The following is a 26,537-nucleotide window of genomic DNA, read 5'->3' on the forward strand; positions in this document are numbered from 1 at the left end:
TCTACAAAAAGAGTAGAGAGGCCCTTTACAAAGGCAAATGCATCGATAAATAAAAGTTAACAAAGTTTATTACATGTTTATATACAAACAACCTTGCAAGGCACACCTTTGTTTAAATAATATACAATACATTAATTTTCTTGAGCAAACAGGTTTTAGAACATATATTACTATATGTGGGTTTAGTGTTTAGATATTTGATATTAGAGAAGGCCCCAAACTACAAAAAAGACTTAACATTGATGAATAAAATAATCACACACTTTAGGATGTAAACACATTTTTATATTTKTAATTCAAACTAATAAAATAAATTTTGAATATGTGATGTAAAATCTGTCTTTCCTGAATATAAATAAAAGTTACTGTGGCGTTAATATTAGATTGTTTTTTTTTTAACCACTGGGATTAAAGGTTGCAATCTCTTTTATTTTAAAAAAAGGCATTATATTTTCAGCTTGTAACATTATAATCTTTTGATAGGCCATAGCACATTGCTAAAAAAAAACAACTAAATCCAATAGGTTGATGAAAAACTTTGAGCAAACAGCATGTCGGTTTAGCTGCTCTCTGTTCAGCACMGGCTATTGATCATGTTACAATCAGCCACGTCAATCTGTCACTCCTCTGATACTGAAAARAATGTTTGTCCGACATCAATCAAGATGTTCATGAAGCAGAGATTGAAAGATGAAAAGATGCTTGTGACAAAAGCCTGYTGTGACTCATAAAATCAAACTAAAGAAAAAAATGGTTGCGGCTGTAAGCTTAAAAACATTAAGAAACAGGCTGTCACATTCTTACAGTTTCCCATCATGAAGTGGCCTGGCCTACTTAGACAGCTTTGACAGATACAGACCCCTTAAATGATTGTTGACCTTAAGTATCTGTAAAAACATCTTTTATCTAACTACAAAAAAAAAAAAAAGTCCATCAGTGTTCAAGTTTTCTCTTCATTTTTTTCTTTTTTTTTTAAAAAAAAGATGAGAGAGCCTGACCAAAAACGATAAGGCTTTTAAACGGCTGAAAAATGAGCCTATCAGCTTCACTTCCCCGGCTCTTTTGTTGAAGGTCTTCTGGGGCTGGTGTGTGTTTCACTGAATATTCCTATTTTGATGTTATGGATAGCTGGCCTTTATCATGCCAGGAGGCCAAGTCGCTTGACCTTAGCAGAAAGGAAAGAGTGGATGATGAACACTAAGGTCTTTGGGCAGCAGCGAAGGTCCAGTTTCTAAGAGCAGAGAGAAATGAGAATGAATCAGGATGTTTGTATATCGATAGCTGTTTATAGGACTTCATAAAATACAATGGTTAACACTGATCCTTTATCCATCTACTACATGATGACCTTGGTACCAAAAAACAAAAAAATGTATGTTTAAAGTCACCTCTAAACTTAATTTATGATCTCTCCGTTGTAATTGTACCCCTGGTAAAAGCAAGTTAAAAGTCTAAGTAGTCAGCAACCTCTCTGGATYGTCCAGAATCTTGGGTCTTCTCTTTTGCTTGTTTCTTTTTAACTATCTCCTCTGTTTTTCCGATGACTATTTCTGTGTTGATGTGGCTGCACAGTGGTGCACTTGGTAGCACTGGAGCCAGGAGGCCCTGGTTTGAAACACCACCCTGGAGTGGGTTCTCTCTAAGTTACATAGCTTCCTTCCACAGTCCAAACACATGACTGTTAGATTAATTGAGCTCTCCAAATGGTCTGTGTGTGTGTGTAGGGGTGTGTGTGTGTGTGCGTGTGTGTGTGTGTGTGTGTGTGTGTGTACATGGTTGTATGTGTGTTTCTCTGATGGACTGGTGACAAGGCCTCTAGATATAGAACAGATCTTATAGTTGTGATGGTGACTTGATGACTCCAACATGCTCTTTGGTGCAGTTTGTTGAGAGTTTGGAAATATTTGATCTTCTTTTGAATCTCTGCTGACTGAGCAAAGACAAACTTTAATCCTTGTAAACAGCGTTAAAACTTTTAGTTGTTACTCTGATTGTAGATATTTTTAATCAAGTAACATGTTTCTTCCTATATATGTATCCTAAATGTTTGTTAATACATTAGTTGGAGAACTGACCAAGACCTGACATATTTTTCTGAGTGATTATGATTAATTTCCAGATATATTTAAAAAAAAAAAAATCTCTCTTCTGGTATGTTTTTTTTTAATTAACCTTGTTGCTTCCTTGCACAYARAAGGACAATTCCTTTGACATGCACAACTTTTCCATGTCTGTGTTAATCAATTCAGCAGACTGTCCCCAATCACAGTCCTGCTTTCATGTTCGACACATTCAGTATATCCTCCCACACACAGAACATTTTTTTGTTAGTAATTATTTAACACAACCTATAAAGTGTTTCTTACAATTTCAGCCTCCGGGCCKCCAAAGTCGAGGAACATCATACGGACTCCATCATCTGAGGACATTCGGAGGCGCTCGAAAGGCTGCTGGAGGAGAATATTTTTCCTGACGCCCATTTCATCTGTGAATAGCGTGAAGCCGTCGTCGATGTGCACTCCCAGCATGCACTCTTTTCCATTCCAACTACAGGCTGCACACACACAAAAAGATGGTTTAAAGTCTGACCAAGTCGAGGGAATGTTAATACTGGACAGAGATATAAATCTTTCCAGTAGTCCTTTTTGACTGTGACGCCTTAATATGCTGACATGACAAAAGAAGCATTCAAGCTTTTTACTCCCATGAAATCAGAATTTCTCTAAATTTTACCTGATGTAAACACGAATTTACAGATTAATTCAAAATCCATATCTTAAGGCTTTCTGTACCACCTAATGTTACCACCAGATGGCAGTGTAATGATACCACTCCGTCTGGTGAAGGAATGCTATGTGCTGAGTGTGCATTAGGGCACCGTTCAATAAGTCAGTATCATACTTAGACTAGAGCAGCGAGGATGCTTTATGAAACCTTAACAAAGTAAGAAATATAATTTAACTGTGATATGTTAATGTAAGAACCAAATCAATGAATTTCAAACCCACAGCAGTGTTATACTTTTACTTTAGAAGAGACCAGCTACTGCTCTTTACTTGGCAACTATAAAAACAGATAGTTCTGGTGTATATGGTATTTTGGATCTTTTTACCTGCTGTGACCTCCTTGATGAGTTCTGCAGCGTTGTGGCAACCCTCGACCAACAGATGAGTCCACGTGGACAGCTCCTTGGCAGTGTCCACTCTGAACACATGAGTCTCTACGCCCTGCTTGGTGCCTGAACGCAAGCCGAATGACAACTCAGAGTCCAATAGAGAGGAACTCTTTCCAGGACCAGAGTGGACCAGCCTTTGGGGAAAAAAGAAGAAAATATCACCGGGATGAGGCTGAAAAGATTGTAATTAGGAATTATAGGATAGGCTGTGGCTAAAGATGGAACTGCTACGTACGTGGAAAACAAGGTGCGGAATCCACAGCAGAGAGAGTGGGGAAACATACATGACTCATTGCTCCTATGAGGACTAATGTTTTCCAACTAAAGCTATGGAAGTTATGACACAAACTGTTCATTGGTTCAGTTATGGAAAGTGTGAGCAGGAGCTCACAAACCAGTGGAGAAAAAAAAACAAACTGATCAGGGCGAGGCACAAAGCTTGAAAAGTGAGGATTTGGTGTGAAGAGAAGATAATTCTAAGGTTTCTGCCACATGAGTCAAAATCAGCAAGTTAAGGGGAAATTATTGAAGATCTGAAACATGAAAAAACAGCTCTATTCTCTAAAATTGAATGGGATAGTGGTCTTGGCTCTGCTGCACCCAATTAGTGTACCCAAATCTGCTGTTGAGTAAAAGCTGCTGGATGTCTGTGGCTCCATTTACTATGTCATTAAAATGAAAGACATGTGGTTAATAAAAGACAAACAGTCCGATGGACCAAGCATTTTCTATTTAAATATGTGCTTAAATAAAAAATTGAAATTTCACCCTGTGAATTAAAAAGATGTCTCCATCTCCACCAAACATCTGCGTAAGGGCACCACATTTGAACCAAGAGTCCCAAGTAGCCCCCATAATGCACTCTGGGCACCTCTGATGTAAAGAAATTCGATTTTTAACCTGGTTGTGATGAGGGTGTGACTCTTGGAGGGATTCCTTAAGCTCTCTTTGCTCTCAGGAAAGGAGGAATACAGAAGCAGGTCCTTCTCTGTCAACACTGCAAAAAGAGGTTTCTCTGGACCCTGGGACATCTGCACACACAGACATTTATATCAGACTGAAATTAAATGCCCATCACTCTTTCAGAGTACATACAGCAATCCTTAAGTTAAACTGAACACCTTTTAAAACCACTTTTATACCTTCTATTTTTTTTAAACATCACAGAACTTGGTTGCAGATGTTGATCTGTGTGACATTTCTAACTCACGAAACACCGTTTCCAAGTCACACCCAGAAAGGAAGRGTTTAATCCAAGACAGGCATCTGATTAAAAAATGACAAAATATTTTGCAGATTTGCGGGGCTGTGGAAACTAAGGGCTGCATCTGTTTTTAAATTAAAATATCTTCTGCTATTAATTGCTGTAGTGAATATTGGTTGCGGTAGTGGCATTACTACTAAATTACAAAAGTTAATTTTAAAACACATATTCTGGTTAATTGTGCAGGCAACCCAACAGATACGCATCTCTGTGAAAAAACGGTGCATCAAAATGACTTGGATGGCAGATTCAGCACCGAAGGTTAAGTTCACACTATCTGGGGACACCAAGTTCTTTTCTATCAGATCTATTTTGATCAGCTGCAGGGGTGTGAGGTCGTGGAGGAGCTCTGGGTGAACCAACCGCCTCAATAAACTCTTTAAATGGCAAATGATGCCATCAACAAGCTGTTTTTTTTTTAAACACTGCTAATCTGGTTATGTAACTAGTTTTGTCTTTACCACATGTGAATGGCGTTTCAGTATCAGAGCTGAGGGACATTTCATTATTTACATTATTGTGAATAACCTGAAGGAATTTAATTACTCTTCGAAGGCACTGTATTAATGCCTTTTGATGAAAACATCAAGTTTTTGAAATTTTTGAACTTATCTTAAAGTTTAAGACTTACTATATCTTATAATTTAAGACCTTAAGATAAGTCTTAAACTCTTGTTTTTGCTACTGTGTTTCCCCGAAAGTAAGACAGTGTCTTACTTTCTTTTTATCCCCAAAAGCCCCACTATGTCTTACTTTCGGGGTATGTCTTATATTGGAAAAAAATTGTCGAATTTTTTGTTTTAACCATAAAATGAACATTTATTAACAACCTGAACAGTATTGTATTACCGTATTTTAAGCAGGAGGCGGCAGTGACAAGTGCAGGGGACGGCGCGGTGACGTATGGAGAGGGGGACGGTGCGGACGTGGGCAGGAGGCGGCGCGCAGCTAGGTGAGAGGGAGGCGGCAATACCCCCGTGTTTCCCCGAAAGTAAGACTTTCGGGGTACGGCTTATATTAGCCGACCCCCTGAAACTCCCGATACGTCTTACAATCGGGGGTGTCTTACTATCGGGGAAACACGGTAGCTTGACTCAAATGTGGAGAATCTAAGAGTTTTCCACAACCAACAAGTATATTGAGAAAACTGGAACTAGAGAGTAAAAAAGGTAACTGAGTACAAAACAAATACAATTAAAATATTTAGAAAAGAAGAGCAAGTCCTTTGACTGTTTTCCCCATGTACCCCAGTATCCTTCCATACCTGCTCTGTAAGCCAGCCCAAATGTTTGACATCCATGCCAGGTTGCATGCTCTTCATCTCCTCCTTCACTTGCGGTAAAATTCTGGCAGCAGCAGCTTGGATGGCATTGTACCACGACTGAGCCATGGCTGGGTCTTTTGCCCGTAGGAACATTGAGTTCTTTCTGTTGGATGAAATCACCTCGAAATACCTGGCAAGTGTGATTAAAGGAGGCGGGGGAGGGAGGAAAGAAAATGGRAAAAAAGGGTCTGTTAAAAAAACAAGAAAAACTTCAAAGAGAGCAAAGCTTCAGGCTGAAGAGGAAGTTTCACATATTAAAGAGAATATCAAAGTAAGACATAAAACAAAAATCCCTTTTGCGATAATCCTTCAAAGTAATTTGTAACTTGTCAGTCAGCCACAGCTTGGTTCTGAGAACTATATTAACTGAATTAAACATGACATTTAACTGATAGATGTTTAACATGTAGTACCTGTTCTCTGTGTCTGGGGGGCACTCTTTCCGTGACACCTGGCACATCTTCAGTGGGATGATGCGAGGCTCTTTCACCTCGGCGGGGAAGACCTCTTTGCTCCTCTGAGGCGTAGAGGGGGGAGAATCCCAAGGGTGGTTTGCTCCAGGGGAACCAGAGCTTTTAAAAAATGCAGACATTTCCTTGATGTATTTCACTGTAAAAGAGTCAAAGCAGAGAAGGGAGAATTGGGTAGTGAGCAAGATGAAGGGCCGCAAAAAGAAACGATAAAGTTTTTTTTTTTTTTCCCCCAAAAACGGATCCTTCAGGTTTGTTACAAACTAAAAAGTACCACACTTAGGAGCAGTATTAAATAGTCTCTAAGCTCATTTTTGACCACTCATAACAGTCTCATTGCAGCTTCTTTTGTAAAAACAACTTAAACTTAATGAAAAGTAGATGGTTTTATCTTAATTTTCTACTTCTTATAATTCTGGAAGGAGGACATTCCTTGAGCACCAGCTGGAAGCATAAAGGGTATGTAATCCACTTTAGTTGCACACCAGCACAATGCCATGGGTCACCAAGCAGCACAGCTGGTTCCTTTGGGGAAGTCATGGACCATAGGGACAGGAGCAATAACAAGGATCTCAACACTCTACACCTAAGATTATTCACTCCAGTGGACAGGTGCCAAAAGGCTGCAGTCACTTCACACCTCTTTAGATTCAGTTAAGCTAAAATCCATATGGGAAAACCAAAGCAGAGAAAACCATAGCAAACATAGGGGGAAATACAGATCTATGTTCGCTATAGMGTGCTGACAGTAAGTCTTTGATGGCTGACAAATGTCTTCTGTTTTTTTTTTTTTGCATCTTATGGCCTCATTTAATGCTTTAAGTCAACACCAATCAACACCAATCCTCAAGGCCTGGTGTCCAGCAACTTTTAGATGTGTCCCTGGTCCAACACACCTGAATTAAATRGCTTGATTAACTCCTCAGTATTCAGTTAAGTTCTACTTATTTAATTCAGGTGTGCTGAAGTAAAGACTGGGGTTGAGTAATCCTGCTTTAGGTTGACAAACAGAGATGTGGAGGAGGTTTTGCCCTGCTGCCTCCATAGATTGTTTTCCAACAGGATAATCTCCCTCAGGACTTTCTGCTGGACATCCTGAAGCAGCAAAGCAGCCCAATACAACCATAACCATATACATATTTTATTTTATTTTTTTTTTATTTATTTTTTTTGTGACACACACCTTCCATAAAGTCCGCTGTTGCCTCGTTAGTCTGCATAGCATATGTGGTTCCAAGGCAGTAACTCTTGCTTTGGAACCATCCAAGGCCAGTTTATTGTGAAATCATGAACACTGCAAGATTTTAGATGTTCAGTAATCATGATAAAATAATTCATAAATTAACAGGAACTGCTTTTTCACATGGTATCAAAGTTAATCAGATAACCTGTTTTTAAAAGTCCTTTTGTATTTACTCAGGTTCTACTGGCCTATCTGCTGGGTGATGTATATAAATGGCAGACAAATGAAAAGACCCAACAAACTGTGGGTTAATTAAGTCACCCCTGTATTTGGGGAATTTTTTTTAAAGCTTTCCTCTAGAAAGCAAAACAGGGCAGTAAATGCAACCAAGATCATTTATAAAACCAATTTTTTCCAAAGTGCAATAATGCTACTCAACTGTTGACCATTATTGCAATCTGAAACTGTTGTCTGTTTGAAACTTTATGATTTTGTAGCAATCCTTTTKATCACATATTGTGAGTGTTTTCAACCACCATATGAAGCCAAAGGCAAATTTCCACATTCGTGTACAGTGAAGTTCATTATTATTGTCAATATTAAAATCTGTTTAAAAATATCAAACGYGTATTTATGACRAAAAATAAGAAAACTTTAAATGGAGAAAATATTTTCTCACAGCAYTATACACTTCACACTGCAGGTACCTGCATAGTAGGACACTTTTTAACACCCCACTGTCGGTTTGACTTTGTTTTGTGATTTTATCCTCTTGCTTGTGCTCCACAGCTGAACAATCAATTACCCTTTGAGAACAGACACAGCCGTTCATTGACTTAATCTGATTTCACTAGCAKGGACCACACCACAACAATGTGAGTCCAGCTGAATAACTGACACAGTCAGCAAATGACATGGAAAACCCCTTGAGATGGTGCCGTGGAAGACAGAAAAGTACGAATTGCAAATAATACACACAATGGACATTATAGGGAACAAGAGAAGACTATTGAAAGAACTGAGTGTTGTTAAAACAAATTTAATTGTCACTTGTGGTTTGGSTACAAGCAGCAGAAAAGAGGCCATAAAGGAGAGATGTGTAGAATGAATAGGATGAAAAGGTTTGTAAAAATCAATTAATGAGATGGTTGGAATAAAACAGCAGTAAAAAAGAGGTGGTTTGGTGAGGAAATAAGATGAATATGGATGAATTTCAGGAGGGTGAGATAAAGAACCCCAGTACAAAGTGTGACACATGGCTGAACCAGCTCTAATAGCTTGCCAAGTGATTAGAGGGGCAGCGCAGGATGGTCTTGGTCCTCAACCTAAATCCCCTTTCAGGTCATCTTGACATTCTGCAAATAGATTTCATGAGACCACAGGTTTCAATCATGCCTTATACCTAAAAGTTGTTACAGTTTTGTGACCACCTGATCAGAGGCAAATAATGATGAATCCTCATCCCATGTGACCTTTTAGCTGATTCAAGATTTTCACTTAACTATGTTCATTAATACCAACAATTATGTTGTTGGTATTAATAAATTGACTGATCAGTCAATTTCTCTCTCAATTGTTGATCTCTCAATTGAGAGATCAATTGACTGACTGATCAGTCAATTKCTGGACGCATGTTGTTTAGTCAATGTGAGTAATTTAATTGACCTACATACATAATATATGACTACCCTCATAATTTGAAAAATGCTTCAACGTCCTTTAAAATCTTTAATTCGTAGGTATTTTATGTTTCTCACGAGACTATATCTCATGATCACCAAAACCATAAACTAAATCCTTGTAATGTATATATATTTTTTATAATTAAGTACAAGCAAATTCAGTTTAGAAGCAATTCTATAGACACATTTTGTTACAATTAGTTCAGCCATACACCCATGCAGATACACCTACACACCACCACCACCACCACAGTGCAGCTCCGGCTCAGCAGGCTGTGGTATGGGTTCAGCAATTGTAGCCTCTGCTTGAGTAAAAATAGCCCAAAGGACATGGCAAGTCAGGAGGCTGAAGGTAAGGCTCTGGTTTCACTGGGGAAGTGTGAAGTGCTCTCCGTTCACAGTACAAGAGGCAAGCAGCCAGAGGGCAAGCAGAGGAGTCACAGCACTGGACAAGAGCAGACAGAAGGGGGCTTCCTGTGTTTAAATAGAGTGTGTGACAGCCCCCAAGCCAGTTATACATCCATTTGTTAATCAGTGTACTGTATCTCTCTTTTTTTTWAAATCTCAAACAATTTTGTTAGCAATTTTTAAAAGGACCCATCTCTTTGACTTAGACATCATTATGTGGTTATGTTTGATATCACCCTAAATTTAGCTATGATGTGTGGTGTTGGCAGATTTGTGGAGTAACAAATTGCAAGTGTCACTATGTTACTTCTGGAATAAGCAGGTATTCAACGTTAAACGATCTGGATCTTGAATCAACAATGCAGTGGGAAAATGGCTTTTTGCATAATCCAAACAGCTTTCATTTCACCTACTGCTGTAAGTCAATTAGCCCACCTCAGCAGTTTGGGAGGATAATTGTGTTCATTCTCGGTTTTAGACTTGCTTTCATGTAACTCATCGAAGGTATTCTTCCCACTGGCTGCTCAAACAATGTACTGCACAAATAAATGACTGTGAATTACAATGAGATGGAAAAACTGTGGGAAGAGTTGATCAGTGCAATTCAGCAAGAATAGGCATGGCTAGTTTTTGCTTTAAGGTTTATGTCACAGTCTGATGCCTAACTATGTCTAATTTATTTGTTCAGCTGTGTGCTGTGACTATTATATTGAAAAATAAACCTCCTCAGTTCCAAAATTATCTATAGAAATGTTGGGTTGTGAAATGTGATTATGAATTGCTCATAATTTCTGAATCGTTTTAAACAGTCTTTCTGCTCTGTTTGATTGTGATATTCTGGTTCAATAAATTGTATTATGTTTTTTTTTTCTTTTTCTTTTAAAACTCTTTATGTTTCACTGATAATCCAGTTACCTTTATTTCATTGTGCTGCAGCTGATTATATTTCAGTTGTACAGCAACTGTATTTTTAGATCTGCTCTACGAATGAATAAATAATGTATTTTGGCAATTATCTTAGAAAAAAGTTTGTAAATGTATATTAACATTCAAGTCCAGTCACATCAACTCCTTCTGAATGGAGTGACATATCAACTTAACTAGCACAAAATCTCAAAAATGACTTAAAGTTTACTAATCTTAAAGTGACAACTTGTCACTGACAAGTAAGAACTTACCCAAAAATCTTTTTAAAACTGATCATAGGAATTCAGAGACTGCAACACATATCTGATGATATAAGGAATAGACTGAGGAGAAAAAACTGTAACTGACAGTAACTCCTCCTCAGACAATGCTCAGTATCATTGAGTCTGAATCTATTATTCCTTAATAATAATGTTCCAGATGCTCATTCTGTCGCTGATCTTAGTTTCTGTCTACCCACTCACAGCTGAGAATTATGTTATAAAAAAGGAAGAAAAGAAAAAAAAACATTACTTCCACTAAAATGCACAAAGAATAATTTAAAAAGATTATTCCCTTTCCTCCTTTGGTTGTGGAATAATTTCCTGTCTCGCTGATTTTAAAGGATTTTTTAAATCAAAAACCTTCTTGCAACATAAAATTCATATAAAATTGTGATTTTTCAATTTTGAAACTCCTCCTTTCAGTGTTTTGTTAAACGAATAGGTTTCTCAAAGCATACAACAGTAAAAGTTTGCAAATTATACTTTAATATCCAGCATAGTGTAAAAATAATGTGCAGGTCTTTATGAGTATTTTCCTTGTCATCATTTTGCACTTAAATAATAATTATTTTTTTTATTATTATTTTCATGATCTCGAATTGTTATTAATTATTTACATGATTCATAAAAACACAAAACAGAGAAGCAAAAAAAACAAAAACATTTTAAATAGAAAAAGGCATCTCTAGACAAATTCCTACTAATAAGGCAAGAGTAGACTGSGAGCATGTATCAAGCAGCCAGCAACTAATGTCAACACTTTTTGAAGTAGCTGTCAACTTGCATACATAATACTTCATGGAAATGAGCTTCTGTCCATTAGTTCCTGTGCCAGCACCCTTATGTTTGTACCATGAGAAAGGCAACTGCTTCTTGTTTCTGCACTGAGGTCATTCAATATTTATCTACTCAATCTCATTGCACTAGGCAAAAATATGGAAATAAGAATGACAAAAAGAAATTGGATTGCTTAAATMTTTGCCGAAAGTTGAATATATCACAAAAGATTATCACAATCATCACCACCTATCAGTTTGTGACAGTGTACTTCCACTGGAGACATCAATCCTACATCCTCAGATCTGATTAAATGAAGATGGAACTTCTTTGGTCATTGAGCCGGGAGAGGTACACCCTGAACATTTTGCCCGTCCATYGCAGGTTAACATAGGACAAACAATAATTCACTCACACAATCACAACTAAATCTTTTTTTACAAAAATAAATCAAAAAAGTGTGCTCTGCATTTGTATTCATCTCCCTAAGCAAACCCGTTGTGCTGCAGCTGCACCAAAAAAGGTCTTCAATTTGAAACTGGGTTTTTCTGCGTGGAATTTGCACCTTCTCCATATGCATGTATCTGTAAACTTTGTGCACTCACAGTCCAAAAACATAGTAACCCTCTACACTRACCTTTGGAATAAGTCTGAGCATTGTCCTATTTGTATATTGATAGGGCTTCTGAGTGTGGCCTGCTCCTGGCCAATAACAACTGCAGCAGTGTACAACATGGAGTGGATAAACTAGATTTCCCATTTTTTCTTTTTTAATGGCCTCTTTAAACAAGATTTTAACAAAAAGCTGCTAATTCAACAGCAACGTTTTTTTTTTTTTACATAATTGAGGCATTAGCTTCTCAATAAACAGATGCATAAAAAAAGGCAGATTTGTTTCTTTGACAAATCTTCACCACCCCAAAAAAAAAATGTTTCATGATGTTTTTTACAGTAAAGCATACGATCGAAAAGTATTTCACAAGTCTCACATGCACATAGTTGTAAGCATTACAACTAGGTGCAACAATGTTTTGCTATGTTTAAAAAGTTGGCAAAATTCATTTACCACAGAGAAATACAAGCAATGAAGAAGAATAAAAAACAGAAGAGAAAACTGACACAAGGGTTTCCAGAAACCTATGCATTCTAAAAAGAGCACAAACCAGCTGCCATGAAAAGTGGTTTGTGAAAACACTCTCAAAAATTTGGGCAGACCAAGCCAGAGTCCAGACTGTAGCCTAAAATAGCAGCTTTGCTTTGGACCTAAAATAAAATATACAAAAAAAATGTATTCTAAGTGAAGAGATGGAGCAAAGTCCTGTCAAACTTTCAGGGTCAACTTCAATAAGCATATTGTTAGCTTTTTAACCACCAACCGTGAAGTGAAAGGTCTGCAAATATCTTAGTCTTTGCTGCAAACACATGTAGAACAATTTTTGTGTGTATTTTTAGTCGCTGCAAACAAGAGAAATTAACATAATTCAAGTAGTCTATAAAAACCTTTGCTACAACAAGTTACCCAAAGTTTCCATCCTTATCCACTTGTTTTAATATGAGCTACTTAAACATCTTTGTCAACCAAACTGAAATAATTTTTGACTCAGGCGAACCACAGTTTATCACTCAGAGTTTTCAATTTAGCCTCATAGGAAGGAACAATTTTCCAGTTCCCTCAATACAAGTTTTCAGTTCCTTTAATACACAAACTGTCCACTTTGTGTATTATTGCATTAAGGTATGTTTGGTGTTTGAACAAATAAATTAGGCATAAGCAATTTTAGGGGGGGTCTCAGGTATTTGGAGGATTTAGCTATTCGTGGAAGGCTGTTGACCCTAATCCCCACAAATACTGAGTATTCGCTGCATTGCAAAATTGCACAAATCTTAAAAAAAAAAACTTCAAATAACACAAATAGTCAAACTATGTAGTTGGAATAGAAGCTCTGGATTCAGTAGATATTCTCTGTAGCTGTTACATTTTACAATGAGAGCTGCAGTAAGCCTAAGTGGCAGTACTTAAACTGTAGTAGACACAAGCATTCAGAGCAGTGAATTTCTGTAGAGTGTCTTGACAGACAATGGTAGGCAGGTGCAGATGGCCAAATTTTCATCAGGCAAGCTTGACTCTCAAGAGGCCATTAAAAATGTGATCTTAAACTGAGTCAGTGGACGCTAAATGCTGTCACAGTTGTCATTAGTTCTTAAATTGATGGTAAAAACACAGCAGAAGAAACAAGTGAACATATCGAATATTTGTAAAAGATGTAAGGTGACATTTATTTCTATCAAGTGTTTGGTATTAAACTAAAAAAAAATTCCTTGAGTTGTAGAAATTCTACATGATATGCATTAACTATGGTCATATGCAAAAACTTTGAGCAAAGACCTATTATACTCAAAAAGAAACAGAGAAATGCAATGATTCCAAGATTAAGGTAATGTAAATCACCGAAAAAATTAAGACTGGAAAAGAATTATACTGTATATATTAAATCAGAACGTGAAAACTAAGATGGAAAAAGCAGGCATGCAGAATACCCAACCAAACTCAGCCAGAAATGTTGCAGTGAATACCAGTGGTGACACATTCAATACAGAGCTAAAATTAGCTGAGATGGAACTGTTATTACTTAGCTTCTTATCTGCCAGCCAATGAAACTACTTTTGTACTGTGTGAGAGTCAAGGAGTTTCTTGCCTTCCTATGCAAGGTATGTTACTAATCTTTTCCTGCTCCGTTCTCCACTATTACAGCTAACATCAAAAACATTATAAAGATGTTTATCTAGCAATGTAAGTTTAAAAACAATACACCGAACTACCAGATGTTTTTTGTAGCTTGGTTCATTTTAAAAGTTTGGTTTCTGTTGAACAACCAAAAATACATATATTTTTTCTAATGCAGTTAAACATATTGACTTGTACCAAAATCCATAATTTTGCAGTCAGTCCCCAATCAGCAACACCAATTACCAAATAGACTAAAACCACTAAAAACCTTAAGCCAAAATTCCTAAAACATGTTCATATTCAGTACTATTACAGCTATTAAGGCTATGCAACATTTTGTAAACCAAAACAAATCTTTTTTTCAATCTCAAGGTTGTACTGTTCTTCATTGGCTGCATAATCCCTGCAGTCTTTAAGCCCTTTGCTACTTAACCAGAAAAACATGAACTTGTTGGACTATTTCTTTTTACACATTTCTTATTTCTATGGTCAAAAAGAGGTGCTGGSTTCTTGTACAACAGCCAGTGCAATAAAGATGAACACCAGCCGTTCCTGCTCCCACCACTGGTTACTGTGGGAGTGGATGGAATTTCAAAGTCCAGCCAATGACCTCAGAAACATGTTGTTGGCTCTGTAATGTATGTCAGGAACAGAATGACCCAATGTCACATCGCTAAGGCAAGATGTCTGGGGCCAAAACAAGAACATAAATAACTGTATAAAACAAGAGAATACTTGTTGTCAACTGAGGTCAGTAGAAAAAACAGCATCTATATATTAACTTTGTAAGCCTAGCAATTATAAACATATATTTTGATCATTTTTTGCTTTGTATTGGACAGATTGAAAGCCAGTAACAAAAAGCATTTAAGTGTGTAAATATGAATGTTTGTTTGCTGAGAAAGTCTGATGCAACCTGGATATTTAATTAATCTGACACCTTCAGTATTAACCTACTTTTGTTGCAGCTACTTTTAGAGYTCAAKCACAACACACAACCATTAAAACAAAATGGCCATGGCTTATTTCATAAAATATTATGGAATGCGGAACAAAAAGCCATTTTGATTACTTAAAAACTGTAGCCTATAGTGGTATATGACTATTTTAATCAGCAGAACTCAGTGTAAATGCAAACAGAATCACCTTTATTGGCAATGCAAGAAATGAAACTATTATTGGTTCTTATTSCACTGTGTTGAAACATCTACGTATGTTGTGCTAAGTCAACCSTTTTACYGGGTTCACTGAATATTTGTGATGTGAAACTGCAAAACCAGGAACAAGTCGCCACAGCGAAAATRTAGAGTAAGGATGAATACCGACTAACTTCTGAGAAAATAGCGACTGCTGTTTGTTGGCARATTACTAGTTGAAGTTATAAAGAAACCAACCCATGCTTTGAATGTCAGTTTGAGAAATTTTAAAACAGTAAACTCTGTATTTGAATTCAGCTTGTTTTCAGATGAAATCTGAGCTGTTTTATTGTTTTTAAAACACAATTAGGACACATAACATACCAGACACAGGCACACAGATCTCTGCACTGCTGTGGCTCTAATGATATGATATGACATTGACCAGGTGGGTGAGCATCTGGTGACTGTAACACCTAAAATAAAATAATTATTTACATTGGACTTTCTTTAACCTGAAAAAAAGAAGTCTAGAATATTGCATATATAATTGTCTTCTGCTTATCGAGTCGGGTTGTGTATTTATTAAGGCGTGGTTTAGTTCCACTAAAGTTTAGGGTTCACAGATGAGTCCATGACAAAGGTTCACAAGACAGAAGCTCACACCWTTRTTGGAAAATGGGACAAATGCTGAAACTTCTAARAAATGTATATATCTAAAACAAGACACACYAGACAAATGGTTGCTTTTATCTGCCAAATTCTCAATCCTACTTGCTCACAGTTAAAACTGGGGACTGGGGTAAATAATGTAAATGAGCAGCCTTTGTTAAGATCCCCAGGGAGCTCATCAGGTAAGGGGACAACCTTTGAAGACTGTTTTTTTCACAAAGCTTGTTTGCAGAATCTTAGCATTCAAATGAACATATCTTCTTCATCTTTGTTTTTCTATTTGTTTGGCATCATTAGAAAGCTTGGAATCCACACTTTCAAAATCTGTAAATAACTCAATTAATGCTGCTTCTCTGTTTTGGGCATTTGGGCATATGCCAGCTGTAGGTATCCCCTTTGTTTTTCTTATGAATATATATCTCTTTGGGTGTCTTTCTGCCAGTCATCCAGTGGAGATTTCCCCTTTTTTGTCTGATTTAGATAAGAACATCATACATCAATCCTGCAGACCAACTAATTAGAATCGGGGATAAATGCCAACCTTTGGGAGGGGAGTCGTTGGGGGGCATTGTGGGGGTGTGGTGTGTGAGAGAGAAAGAGGGCAGAGACCAGTGAATCAGACTTTTAAGCTAATTCATATAGTGCCAAAGCAGATATTTGATTAGTTTGCATAGAGTGTCAGGAGAGTTAATTATCCTAATTCAACAAAGTGAAAATGAAGGAAACTTGGACAGGATCTGGCAGAAGACAAGAACAGAGTGAAAAAAAAGAGAAGATTCAGCTTCAGACAGTTTCATTTTACTTTGCAGCGTTCTGTTTCCATTTGGTTCCGAAATTATAGAAAAACTATTCTCCTTTTGTACATTTGTAAGTGTTTTTCAGTGCGACACAAAAGAAGTAATGCCGATTGCAAATTAGGAACATCATTCCCATGTCAACTTTAAATTGTATAGAAGAAAAGGTGAACAGTTAACCAGTTAAAAAGTAAAGTTTGAAAAAGGTGCAGCAAAAGAAAGCTGCCTTCTATCTCCAGTGTTTGCACATGGTGCTGCAGAATACTGAGACAGCTGAGTTGAATGTGAGTCAGAGTGAAAGTAAGCTTCGGCCACCAGTCTATCAGAGGCCCAGCATTGGGGCAGAGGAGTTGAGTTGGGGCCTTATTAAGATAACAAACAGCCAGACACTGTAGAATGGCCCGAGGGGAAAATTGTGATTTAATAAGCTGTGGTATTTTATGGGTTAATTGCTCCGCAGCTGAATATGAGCACACTGAGTTTGTTGTTCTACAAAAATAAAGAAACGAAGCTTTGTGTGCATAAGGTGGAAAATTTCACAGCAGGGATTCCTTTAGTTATTGCTCTTGTCACATCAAACCATATTTTAAACAAAAAAACATGCAAAAGATCATTTAAAAAATACCCTTAAATATTCCTGAAGGAGTAATAAACACTGTCAGTATACTTGAAACAAAACACGTTCCCCTGGCATGATTCCATCAATTTTAACACAACMAACACAGCTTCATATATTTATTTAAATGACATTTATTTAAATATATTTAAATAATTTGACAGAGAAAATAGAAGTTTCCACCAAGAAAATGAGTCTAGACTAGACTAGATGGCCATCATGACAGGTGAAAATTACTTTTAGGAAATTGTCAGATTGATTTTTAAAAGCACACACYATATTGTATCCAGGCAACAGTCACATATTAAAGTCTATAATACGATTTACCTATACAAAATTAAAGAGATCCCGATATATTCTGATGCCACACAGATTATAGTGGAAATGTCCCGCATCAAATAATCATCACAAGTTTTTTATAACACAAGTTTCCCTAATGCTTTACAAGGCTGACAATTTGTAATTAAATTTTTTTGTGRGTTTTGATGGTCTTTCCATGGCCACATTACATATCAATGAATTCATAAAAATGTAATTCATAAAAAAAATTAAAGCTCATTCAGTTCTTTAAACATAATCATGACAAGTATAATAAAATTTGGATTGTTCAAAATGAATTCAAGCCAGTTGTTTCACTGGACTGGTCTACAGGCACTTCTACAAAAAAGACTACAATACACCTTAAATTACGTACACGCACACACACATGCACCCCTGCCCGCACACACACACAAACTTTAATCTCTCTTCTGAGAGAGGATTGAGGAGAGTTTTAAAGGTAATAATTATATTGTCACAAATGGAAGAGCCAGAAAGACTAATTTCATATAAAATACATGCATGAATCTGGTTCAGCTTTTCCACAGGACAGCAGTCATACTGTTATTTTAATGCAAAAGGCAGAGCTTACACAGAGCAATTATGTAGAAGGTCTTGTTTTCAGCACTGACTGGGTTCATACATGATCATTTTGCTTCCTTATCCACAAAGGAAATAATTTTAAAAACATACAATTTACTCAGTTTTACTGCATTTATTTACCAACTAGTCCTTTATGGCTTTCCAAGATTCAACCTTAACACTAAAGCTCCTTGCTAAAATTTTCATAACTCTTGAACTTTTTCTAATTTATTCACTTTACAACCACAAACTTCGGTCTATTTYATTTAAAGTTTGTGTAATAGATCAATTTAGGCCAATACAAAATTATGAAGAGGGAGCAAAACAATACATTCAAATGTTCTATAAACAAGAACATTGCAGGTATTTGTATTCAGCTGCATTTACTATGATGATAATAAATATCCAGTATTACCAAAAGTCTTTTAAAGTCACCCGACAGGTAAACATTGAAATGTGTGCAGTTTATTGTCTGCACAAAGGTCAGGAATTAAGTTGTTAAGACATTTAAGTATCTGCATATTCTTTGCATCTGGAAATGCAAAGAATATAGCACAATTGCAAACTTGCCAACTCAAACAATGCCATGAAAAAAGTAATTGTGAAAAGCTGTAAGTCATTTTTGCAATTTTAATCAAGCAATATAGAGGGCACTCTGCTTAGTTGAGACAAATAATTTAGCTTTCACTACCCCTGCAACAAAAGTGGACACTGGAGATCATCCTAAGAACAGCATTCCAACAATACAGCATGGTGGTGGCCCCATCATGTTATGGGAATGAAATTCTGGCGCAAGAACGAGGAAACTGGGCAGAGTTGAAATGTCAGTGGACAGAGTTAGTAACAGGAAACCTGGAAAATAACCTGTTATCAATTTTTAAAAAATGGAGCTTAGGTTTACCTTTTAACCAGACAAAACTACACAACAGGCAGAACTACAAAAAGAAGAGTTTAGATCAAAGTATATCATTGGCCGAGACAAGGTCCAGATATAAATCAAGTTGAAATCTGTGGCAAGAGTTAAAGATAAATCTTCACAGATGCACTCCAATAATGTGACCTTGAGCCATTTTGTAAAGAAAAAAAGGGAAAAGAAACTAATGTGCACAGCAGACAGACATGCACCTAAAGACTTTCTGCCATGAATGCAGAAAAAGCTGGATCTACAAAGTATCGATACAGTAAGGTTTTATGAATGCCATACTTTTAAGATTCTTTACTCATTATCAGTCTAGAAAACAAACCAACATCATCTTTTCACAAAGTGGAAAAAAGGTCAAGACGTCTAAATGCTTTTGTAAGCCACTGTACTACACATGGTGTCTTTCATATAAGTTACATTATGTCATTATGGTTGTGGCATGTGCTGTTTAGTTTTATTTTGTTTTTGTCAAATTTTTCTTTTACACCAAGAAATTATTGAAGTTGTTTTACTGTTCTGCAATCAGCTTGCCTCTCCTGCCTGTATCTGGAGTCTTCCAAAACAGTCTTTAACAAGAAAGGCTATCAGACTTGATTAAATCACGCATTCTTTTGAAGAAAATGTACAGAATAAGGTTTGCATTCCTGAACCTACCAGCAGCAAGAGATAAAGAAACTACAGGGCATCTGGGAATATAATTTCAAACATCAGGGCGATGCTGCTTCTACCTCCACCCACCAGATCAACAGATAAACTAATTTACACAAACACATACTCTGCAGATCTAAAAAACAAAAAAAACAAAAAAACAAAACAACCACCTGAGAGTTTTCAGTCAAAAACTGTAAATTAAAAAAATCTCACTTGTGCTGTATTCACTATTTCTCTGGCAGGTCAGACAAACAGAAATCCTCTGAATTTGAACCACAACATGAAGCAAAATGTGAGTGAAAATGAATGTGCAACCGAATATGTTAACATACATATCTTTTTTACAGATATGTGTGAACAGATAGCAGGAGTGAGGTATATGTTGCTGCGGTAAGAAAAATAATTAAAAAATAAATAAATAAAATTAACTTTTGACAAAAAAATGAATACTTACAAACKTATCCAGCAGCATACCGTACGTGTCCCTGTCTGTAGCTTCAAACTCGGCTCCCTGAATTCATTACATTCCATGAATCACTCACTTAACCATATTTGAATCAGTACAGGAAGACAGGGTGAGAATATATCTCTCTGCTGGCCTTTCTTTCAAAAGACTCTAAAGTATGTATCTTCTTTTTAAGGGCTTTATTCACACAGGTCCTTGAAGAGCCTGATTTGTAGATAACAAATAGGAGTTCTGGTCCTCAAAGTAAAAAAGGAATTCACACTCTGCCAGCACTCTGAAGCTGCCAGAAATATTTAGTTGTTCTTCTCTTACAGAAACAAAGRTTTATTATTTAAATTTCTGTATTTTTAAATGTTTATTTTCATGGTTAATTTTAAAGTAGATATAATGGATTCGTCATGCTGCTTTCTATTTTACTCTGCCAGGATAAACAATCCCTACCTTGATAGAGAAGGCCTTCACTTTTATTAGATAAAGGATCACGAATCAATACCATTGTGCATTTATTCAATTATCGTACACAACACATTACACAAAATCCCACTTCAACTGTTATAGAGGCACTAGTTTTCATAATAGAGCCAGGTAAGGAATTAGATGAAGACATGAAACTGTATGTAAGGCAGAGAGGCAGAATATGCCTTACTGGTTAGCTGACAAAGCATCCCAGACCAACACAAGTGAACCCATTTAAATGCAATCTCACTACAGATGGGGAGCGAACATCATGGGTGCCACAGAGCATATTTTCAATTAATTCACATCAACTGGTGCCTCTAACACACATTGGACAAGTCGAGCTGAAATGCGCCAACCCAGGACATKATGGCGGATTCCAGCCTCAGAGAGGTTTAATAGGAGAGTGAACTCTTCTTAGTGGAAGAGGTTCAAAAAGGATTGCTCAGTGCCTGGTCTTCCAGACGGATACAGTGTTTTTTTTTTGTTTTTTTTGATAGAAAACTAAAAGGTTATACATTTCTTAAGGTGTATCTGACAAAACTAATGTGTGTTGCCCTTAAGACTCTTGAAGGGTGCTCTAACTTGTAAAAAGTGCTCACATTTGGTTGGTTTCAACTCAATGTTACTATTCTAGGGATGATTGACGATTATATTTAATATGATATTAAATATAAATTCGCATATTTTATGTCAACAGAGATTTCATGTTAAGAGATGCAATTTAATGATTCACAAATTGATCATACTGAGAGCACAATTTAAATAGAACATCTGCAGATGACGTGACAGAGGTTGAACCCAACAAAAATATCTTTGGTTACTGGAATAACTGCTACAGTTGAATCTATACCTCTAAAAATTGTCAACTGAAAAAATAACAATCTTTAATATGTTGGCTGTATGTTAAAGACTGARAATCCTTGAGATAATAAGCTACCTTTAGCTTTAAGGCACAGCTGACTTCAGCCTTGAAATTTTTCTTTTTCTTTAAATCAGTGTTTTTCAAAAAATTACAGTCAATTTTGGAACAAACCCCTTTTTGGCAATTTTACTATTTAAAGGTGACATTGTGTACATGTATMTTACAAATCACTCCCTCCCCAAATATGCTAAGCAAGAGGAACACTGTGGCTAAAGAGTTTCCTTAGCTAAATCTAGCTAATCCTTGTGTGTGTATGTGTGTGTATGCGTGTGAGTGCGTGTGAGTGCGTGTGCGTGCGTGTGAGTGCCCCTGTGCGTGCGTGTGTGTGTGTGTGTGCACAGAGCCTGAACACAAGGAATTTAATGAACATGACAGCATGTACCAGAAAAGTCCACAAAGGTCTTATAAGGGGAAACTATCTCTTTCTCACAGCTTACCAATTGCTCTCTCTTGTGCAAACCTCGTAGTTGTATAGACAAACTCTGAATTATGTTTCTCCAAAGGTTCATATAAATTCTTCKGTGAAGAGCATTGMATTTAGGATAATATCTGCACCATGTGCTAATACGATTCTAAGCCCAGCAATAACATCGAGGTCAATGTGTGATTTGTAAAGAGAAGTAAACAAAAAACCTCTTTACTGTCAAATACTGTTAAACCATTAATAAGCACTATTTCTCATTCACTCTGGCTGAGCTGGGTCACAACAGTGGTGGAAAACTAATACTGACCATCACTAGACAAGGCATAAAAATGAACACAATGTGTTCAATTATCAATTATKCACTACTTTGYATTGCAGTACACARAGTGTGCAATTAAGTTTGTTTTWACATGATAAAATGTGAAACGTTTCAAGTAATATGAATATTTTTTCAAGGTGCTACGATCAAACTTATGAAAAAGTCATTGTTTGTGCTGACTCAGTTCTGATGCTTTCTCGACTTGATCTCTGACTCAGCAGCACAACAAGCATGGAAAATGCCAATGATTTAGAGAGGAAAATAAAATTTGGCATGACTTGTCCCATTTTCTTCCTGGCTGTCCTTTTAGATTTGTTATAATATCTAAGGTCACTTTACTAAGTAGGTGCCCTTCATTTTGTTCATTAATTTGGCAAGAGAAAGCTAAATTATTCATGTGCTACAACATATTGTGTTCCAGAAGGTGGAATGATGGGACACATGGTCCTCAATCAAGGACAAACATTAAAAAGTGCATAGGAAAACTCAACTTTGACCCTGACATTCACACTTACTACAGTCTTCCGGTCCTCTTTTTTTTTTGTATATTTCCCTCCTGGGAATGTTCAGTGCCKTAGAGATCCATCCCCTAACATATACTTTTCAATAACATTTTCTCTGATTTTCTTGGAGGTTTCTTCTGTCTTCATGTTGTAATAGTAGCTAGCAGTACTGATTACTTGCAGACACCCATGTCTTTGTACTGCAATTACTTAAGACACACTTACTGCAATTAGGTTATGTCTATTTCACTAATTGTGAAGCTACTAGCACAAATTGGCTAGATTTCTATATCACTTTAAAAAAGCCAAAGTCACAAAATCCAAATTTTGTTTATCATCACTGATGTGTAAAAACAGCAAAAAGGGTAAAATATACAAGGAGGTGAATATTTCCTATGGACACTGTACAACAAGCATTCTAGAGCTCCCTTCTATGCATTTCATGCATATATGGACACATGCATAGTTTTATTGCTCTATTACTGTGGATTTAAGTGTGTGCACAAGACAAACAAGTTTTGTCATGGCTGGCGAACCGATTACACGAACTCCTCAATAGGTTAGATGAAAAATTGTGAGATGTGAAGCTGTTCTCCCTATAGTTTTTATCAACTGAAGAAAAAGTTTAATAAAGACAAAACGTTGACCAAGAAGCAAATGCACACAAACATAGCATGGACACAGAACATGTGTTCTCACAGTCACATATAACCACACACACACAGGCACACACAGAGTAGGGCAGTAAATATTGCTGGGAGGAAATGGAGGCAGCTGTGTTTTTATGGTTTCATTTGGTCTGTTATATTTATCTGACCCTCCAATGTCCCCTCTCTTACACACACATTGATTATTCCATCTCCATTTTGATAGAAGGTGTGACATTAAGGTCAAAAGGGATGCTCGCTGTTTTCCTTTCGAACCAAAACAAATGTAAATGGTAAAAAAAAGTTCACAAACATTCACATTACACCTGAGAGCTGGTCAGCACTGCCCTTTCCCTGCTCTTCTGGCTGCTAAGCAACCACGAGGCACATTGAAATCACATGATTTAGAAAAACTCAATAGTGCACAATGGTTAAACTACTTCCAGCTGTGTCACATATGTGGAGTTGGGAAACCTGAAACCTCACAAAATATCTCCCTGCAATATTTCAAAGTGATGCAAACAGACAGCTCAGACCCTATGAATGTAACACGGTGACAGAATGAAACATCTACTAGGAAAATATCACAATTCACAAAACATGAGACAGTCAGAGAGCTCAACTTCTTTCCACTGCATGAATTGCTGTAAAAGTTGAATTAATATATGTTKATTGCATTTTTTGTCGCCTGCCAAAAGCGCCAAACCAGCCAGGCTAAATTTATCTTCCTGAAAGCACTTATCAGACATGTTTAAGTGCTACTGTCCACACTTCCCAGATATTTTAATGTGATGGAAGAAGTTTCACCTTCAACTCAGTCAAGGCCGTCTGTGTTCGGAATTTCACACAACACTGACAATTGCCTTGAGGGCAGCAGTAGTAGTTGTTTGTTGCTGGACACATAAAAAAAGATCTGACCTTTAACACTGCAGCCATGCCAAGAATGAGTTAGATTCAGAAAATCTTGATAAAATGCCAAAGAGCAAAGTAGAACACTGAATCTGAACTTTTTCTCATCGGTATTTATACATATTTTTGTGATTGTCTGGTAGAGATAAAATAGTAACCAAATCTTCAAAGTTGCCCTTGGAAAGGTCATACACCTACAAGGTATAAAGTAAAGAAATGTTATTTCTGTAATTCTTATACTATRCMAAAAAAAWAWAAAATAAAATCCACCCAAATCTCAGTTTACTGATAGGCATCAGGTAAACCTGTCATCTCCAGGTCAGACAGACATGTCAACACATCAAAAAAGAAGAGAAAAAAAGACCTCAGTTAGCCTCCAAGCTTCTTTTCTCTCTTCACTCCACTATCAGGTCCTCCGGGGGAGGGGGGGGGGAACCCATGAAATGATTCCTGACACTACGGATCAGAGAGCAGTACCAGCTGAGACGTCTGATATCAACACTTTTCTGCCTGACTGTGAACATGTAACGTAGGAGGATTTCCACTGATTTCCGCTGACAGGAGCTCTAACTGTGTCTTGTCTGCACACTAATGCTGGCCCACAATAAAAGTTCACCTACTGAAAACGCTGTGACATGGTAAACTGATAGCTCTCCATTCTTAGATACTGAGTTGAACTAGACTGACATCACTACACTGTAGGACTGTATAAATTGCACATTTATTGCTACCGTAATGACTGTACGCAATATGCGAGTTGTGAGGAACTGCTTGGACTTCAATAAATCTTAGCTAATCGTTTAGGTGCCATGCATTCAGATTCTGACTGCCACTRATATACTTCTGGACCCTTGTTGCAGATTTTTTTTAGAAGGTAAAGAGATGGAGCTGGAAAATGTATTAAGAATGAGTAATAATGTTCCAGATAAGGGTCGGGACATTTTACATGCAGTGGAAAATCTCTTGTGGCCTTCATTTAGAATAAATCTAGATTACTTGACCCTGCAGGTTGAAGCTATGGGCTATATAAGTAACCAAAGTAGACTTCTGGTGTTCTGGTCATGTAGTCACTGCTTTTCATCAGGTAGTTATTCTGACAGGAAAAGCTTTTTGAGATTGGAGGTGTTTTAAGACCAYAGAAGTGTACTTTGGTCTTTCAATTAAGTGGAAAGAATAATATGGGGATCTTTCTAAAAATGACAAAAAAAATCGTCTCTGAAAATTCAGTTTTCTGATGGATAAGGCCCTACTCAAAAATGTGTTGCAGTTATTTCAGAGTACTCTTGTCTCTTCTCAGTATGCTTCAAAGTGAAAGAAGTGGCAAAGCAAAAAARRARSMRRRKYMAARRMYTTTTTTTAYGTTTTTCTCTGCGAATGAAAAATATGTTACCTTCAAGGATGACTTCTTTGCCAGTTTTTTTTAGCGCCTGCACAGCCTCGTCGTGCGTGGCCTCTCGTAAGTCAAAACCATTGACAGACAATATGGCATCCCCGACGTAAAGCGCCTCTGTCTGGTCAGCTGCAAGGCCTTTAAAAATTTTTGAAATGAGGATGGGCATTTTGTTTTCCTTTCCACCTGTGTGAGAGAAGAGAGAACATATTGTTACTTCATTTTGAAAATAATCCAGGAATACTTCGAGTAACTGCACATTAACTTTGGCACAGTGCAACTAATAAAAACTTGAACAGAACCCTTTCATATTACGCGATTAAAAGTGAAGGTGACAAAATGTCAGAGGGCTTAGTTGTTAAGTCACAAAACAAGGATCATGAGTGCCAAGTTAGAAGCTGAAATTCTAAATTAAGCCCCATCCCACAACCACTATTACTCTGACTGCTGTCCTCCTCATATTTAAGCCTCTAAATTAAGGGTATGTACGTGAACTGCGGTTAAAAGCACACAAAGACAGACATTTAGAAGCAATTACTCCCAATGTACTAATCTCAGCAGCTTCCTATCGCACCCTCTCCCTCTTTTTCTCTCTTTGTCGTTAAG

The 26,537-nt window shown here is 36.9% G+C and overlaps 1 protein-coding gene across 1 annotated transcript; it reads right to left on the reverse strand.

Moving 5' to 3' along the window:
• Positions 1–50: 50 nt before the first annotated feature.
• snta1 (syntrophin, alpha 1) lies at positions 51–26,116 on the reverse strand. The gene is made up of 7 exons (XM_017304598.1): positions 25,932–26,116; positions 6,177–6,372; positions 5,704–5,893; positions 4,076–4,206; positions 3,113–3,309; positions 2,367–2,554; positions 51–1,231 (listed from the first exon to the last, which is right to left on the reverse strand). The coding sequence occupies exons 1-7, from the start codon at positions 26,098–26,100 to the stop codon at positions 1,139–1,141; spliced, it is 1,164 nt and encodes a 387-aa protein (XP_017160087.1). The 5' UTR covers positions 26,101–26,116; the 3' UTR covers positions 51–1,138.
• Between the last annotated feature and the right edge of the window lie 421 nt (positions 26,117–26,537).

This window comes from Poecilia reticulata, linkage group LG5 (genome assembly GCF_000633615.1).
Source record: "Poecilia reticulata strain Guanapo linkage group LG5, Guppy_female_1.0+MT, whole genome shotgun sequence".
Lineage (NCBI taxonomy): Eukaryota > Metazoa > Chordata > Actinopteri > Cyprinodontiformes > Poeciliidae > Poecilia > Poecilia reticulata.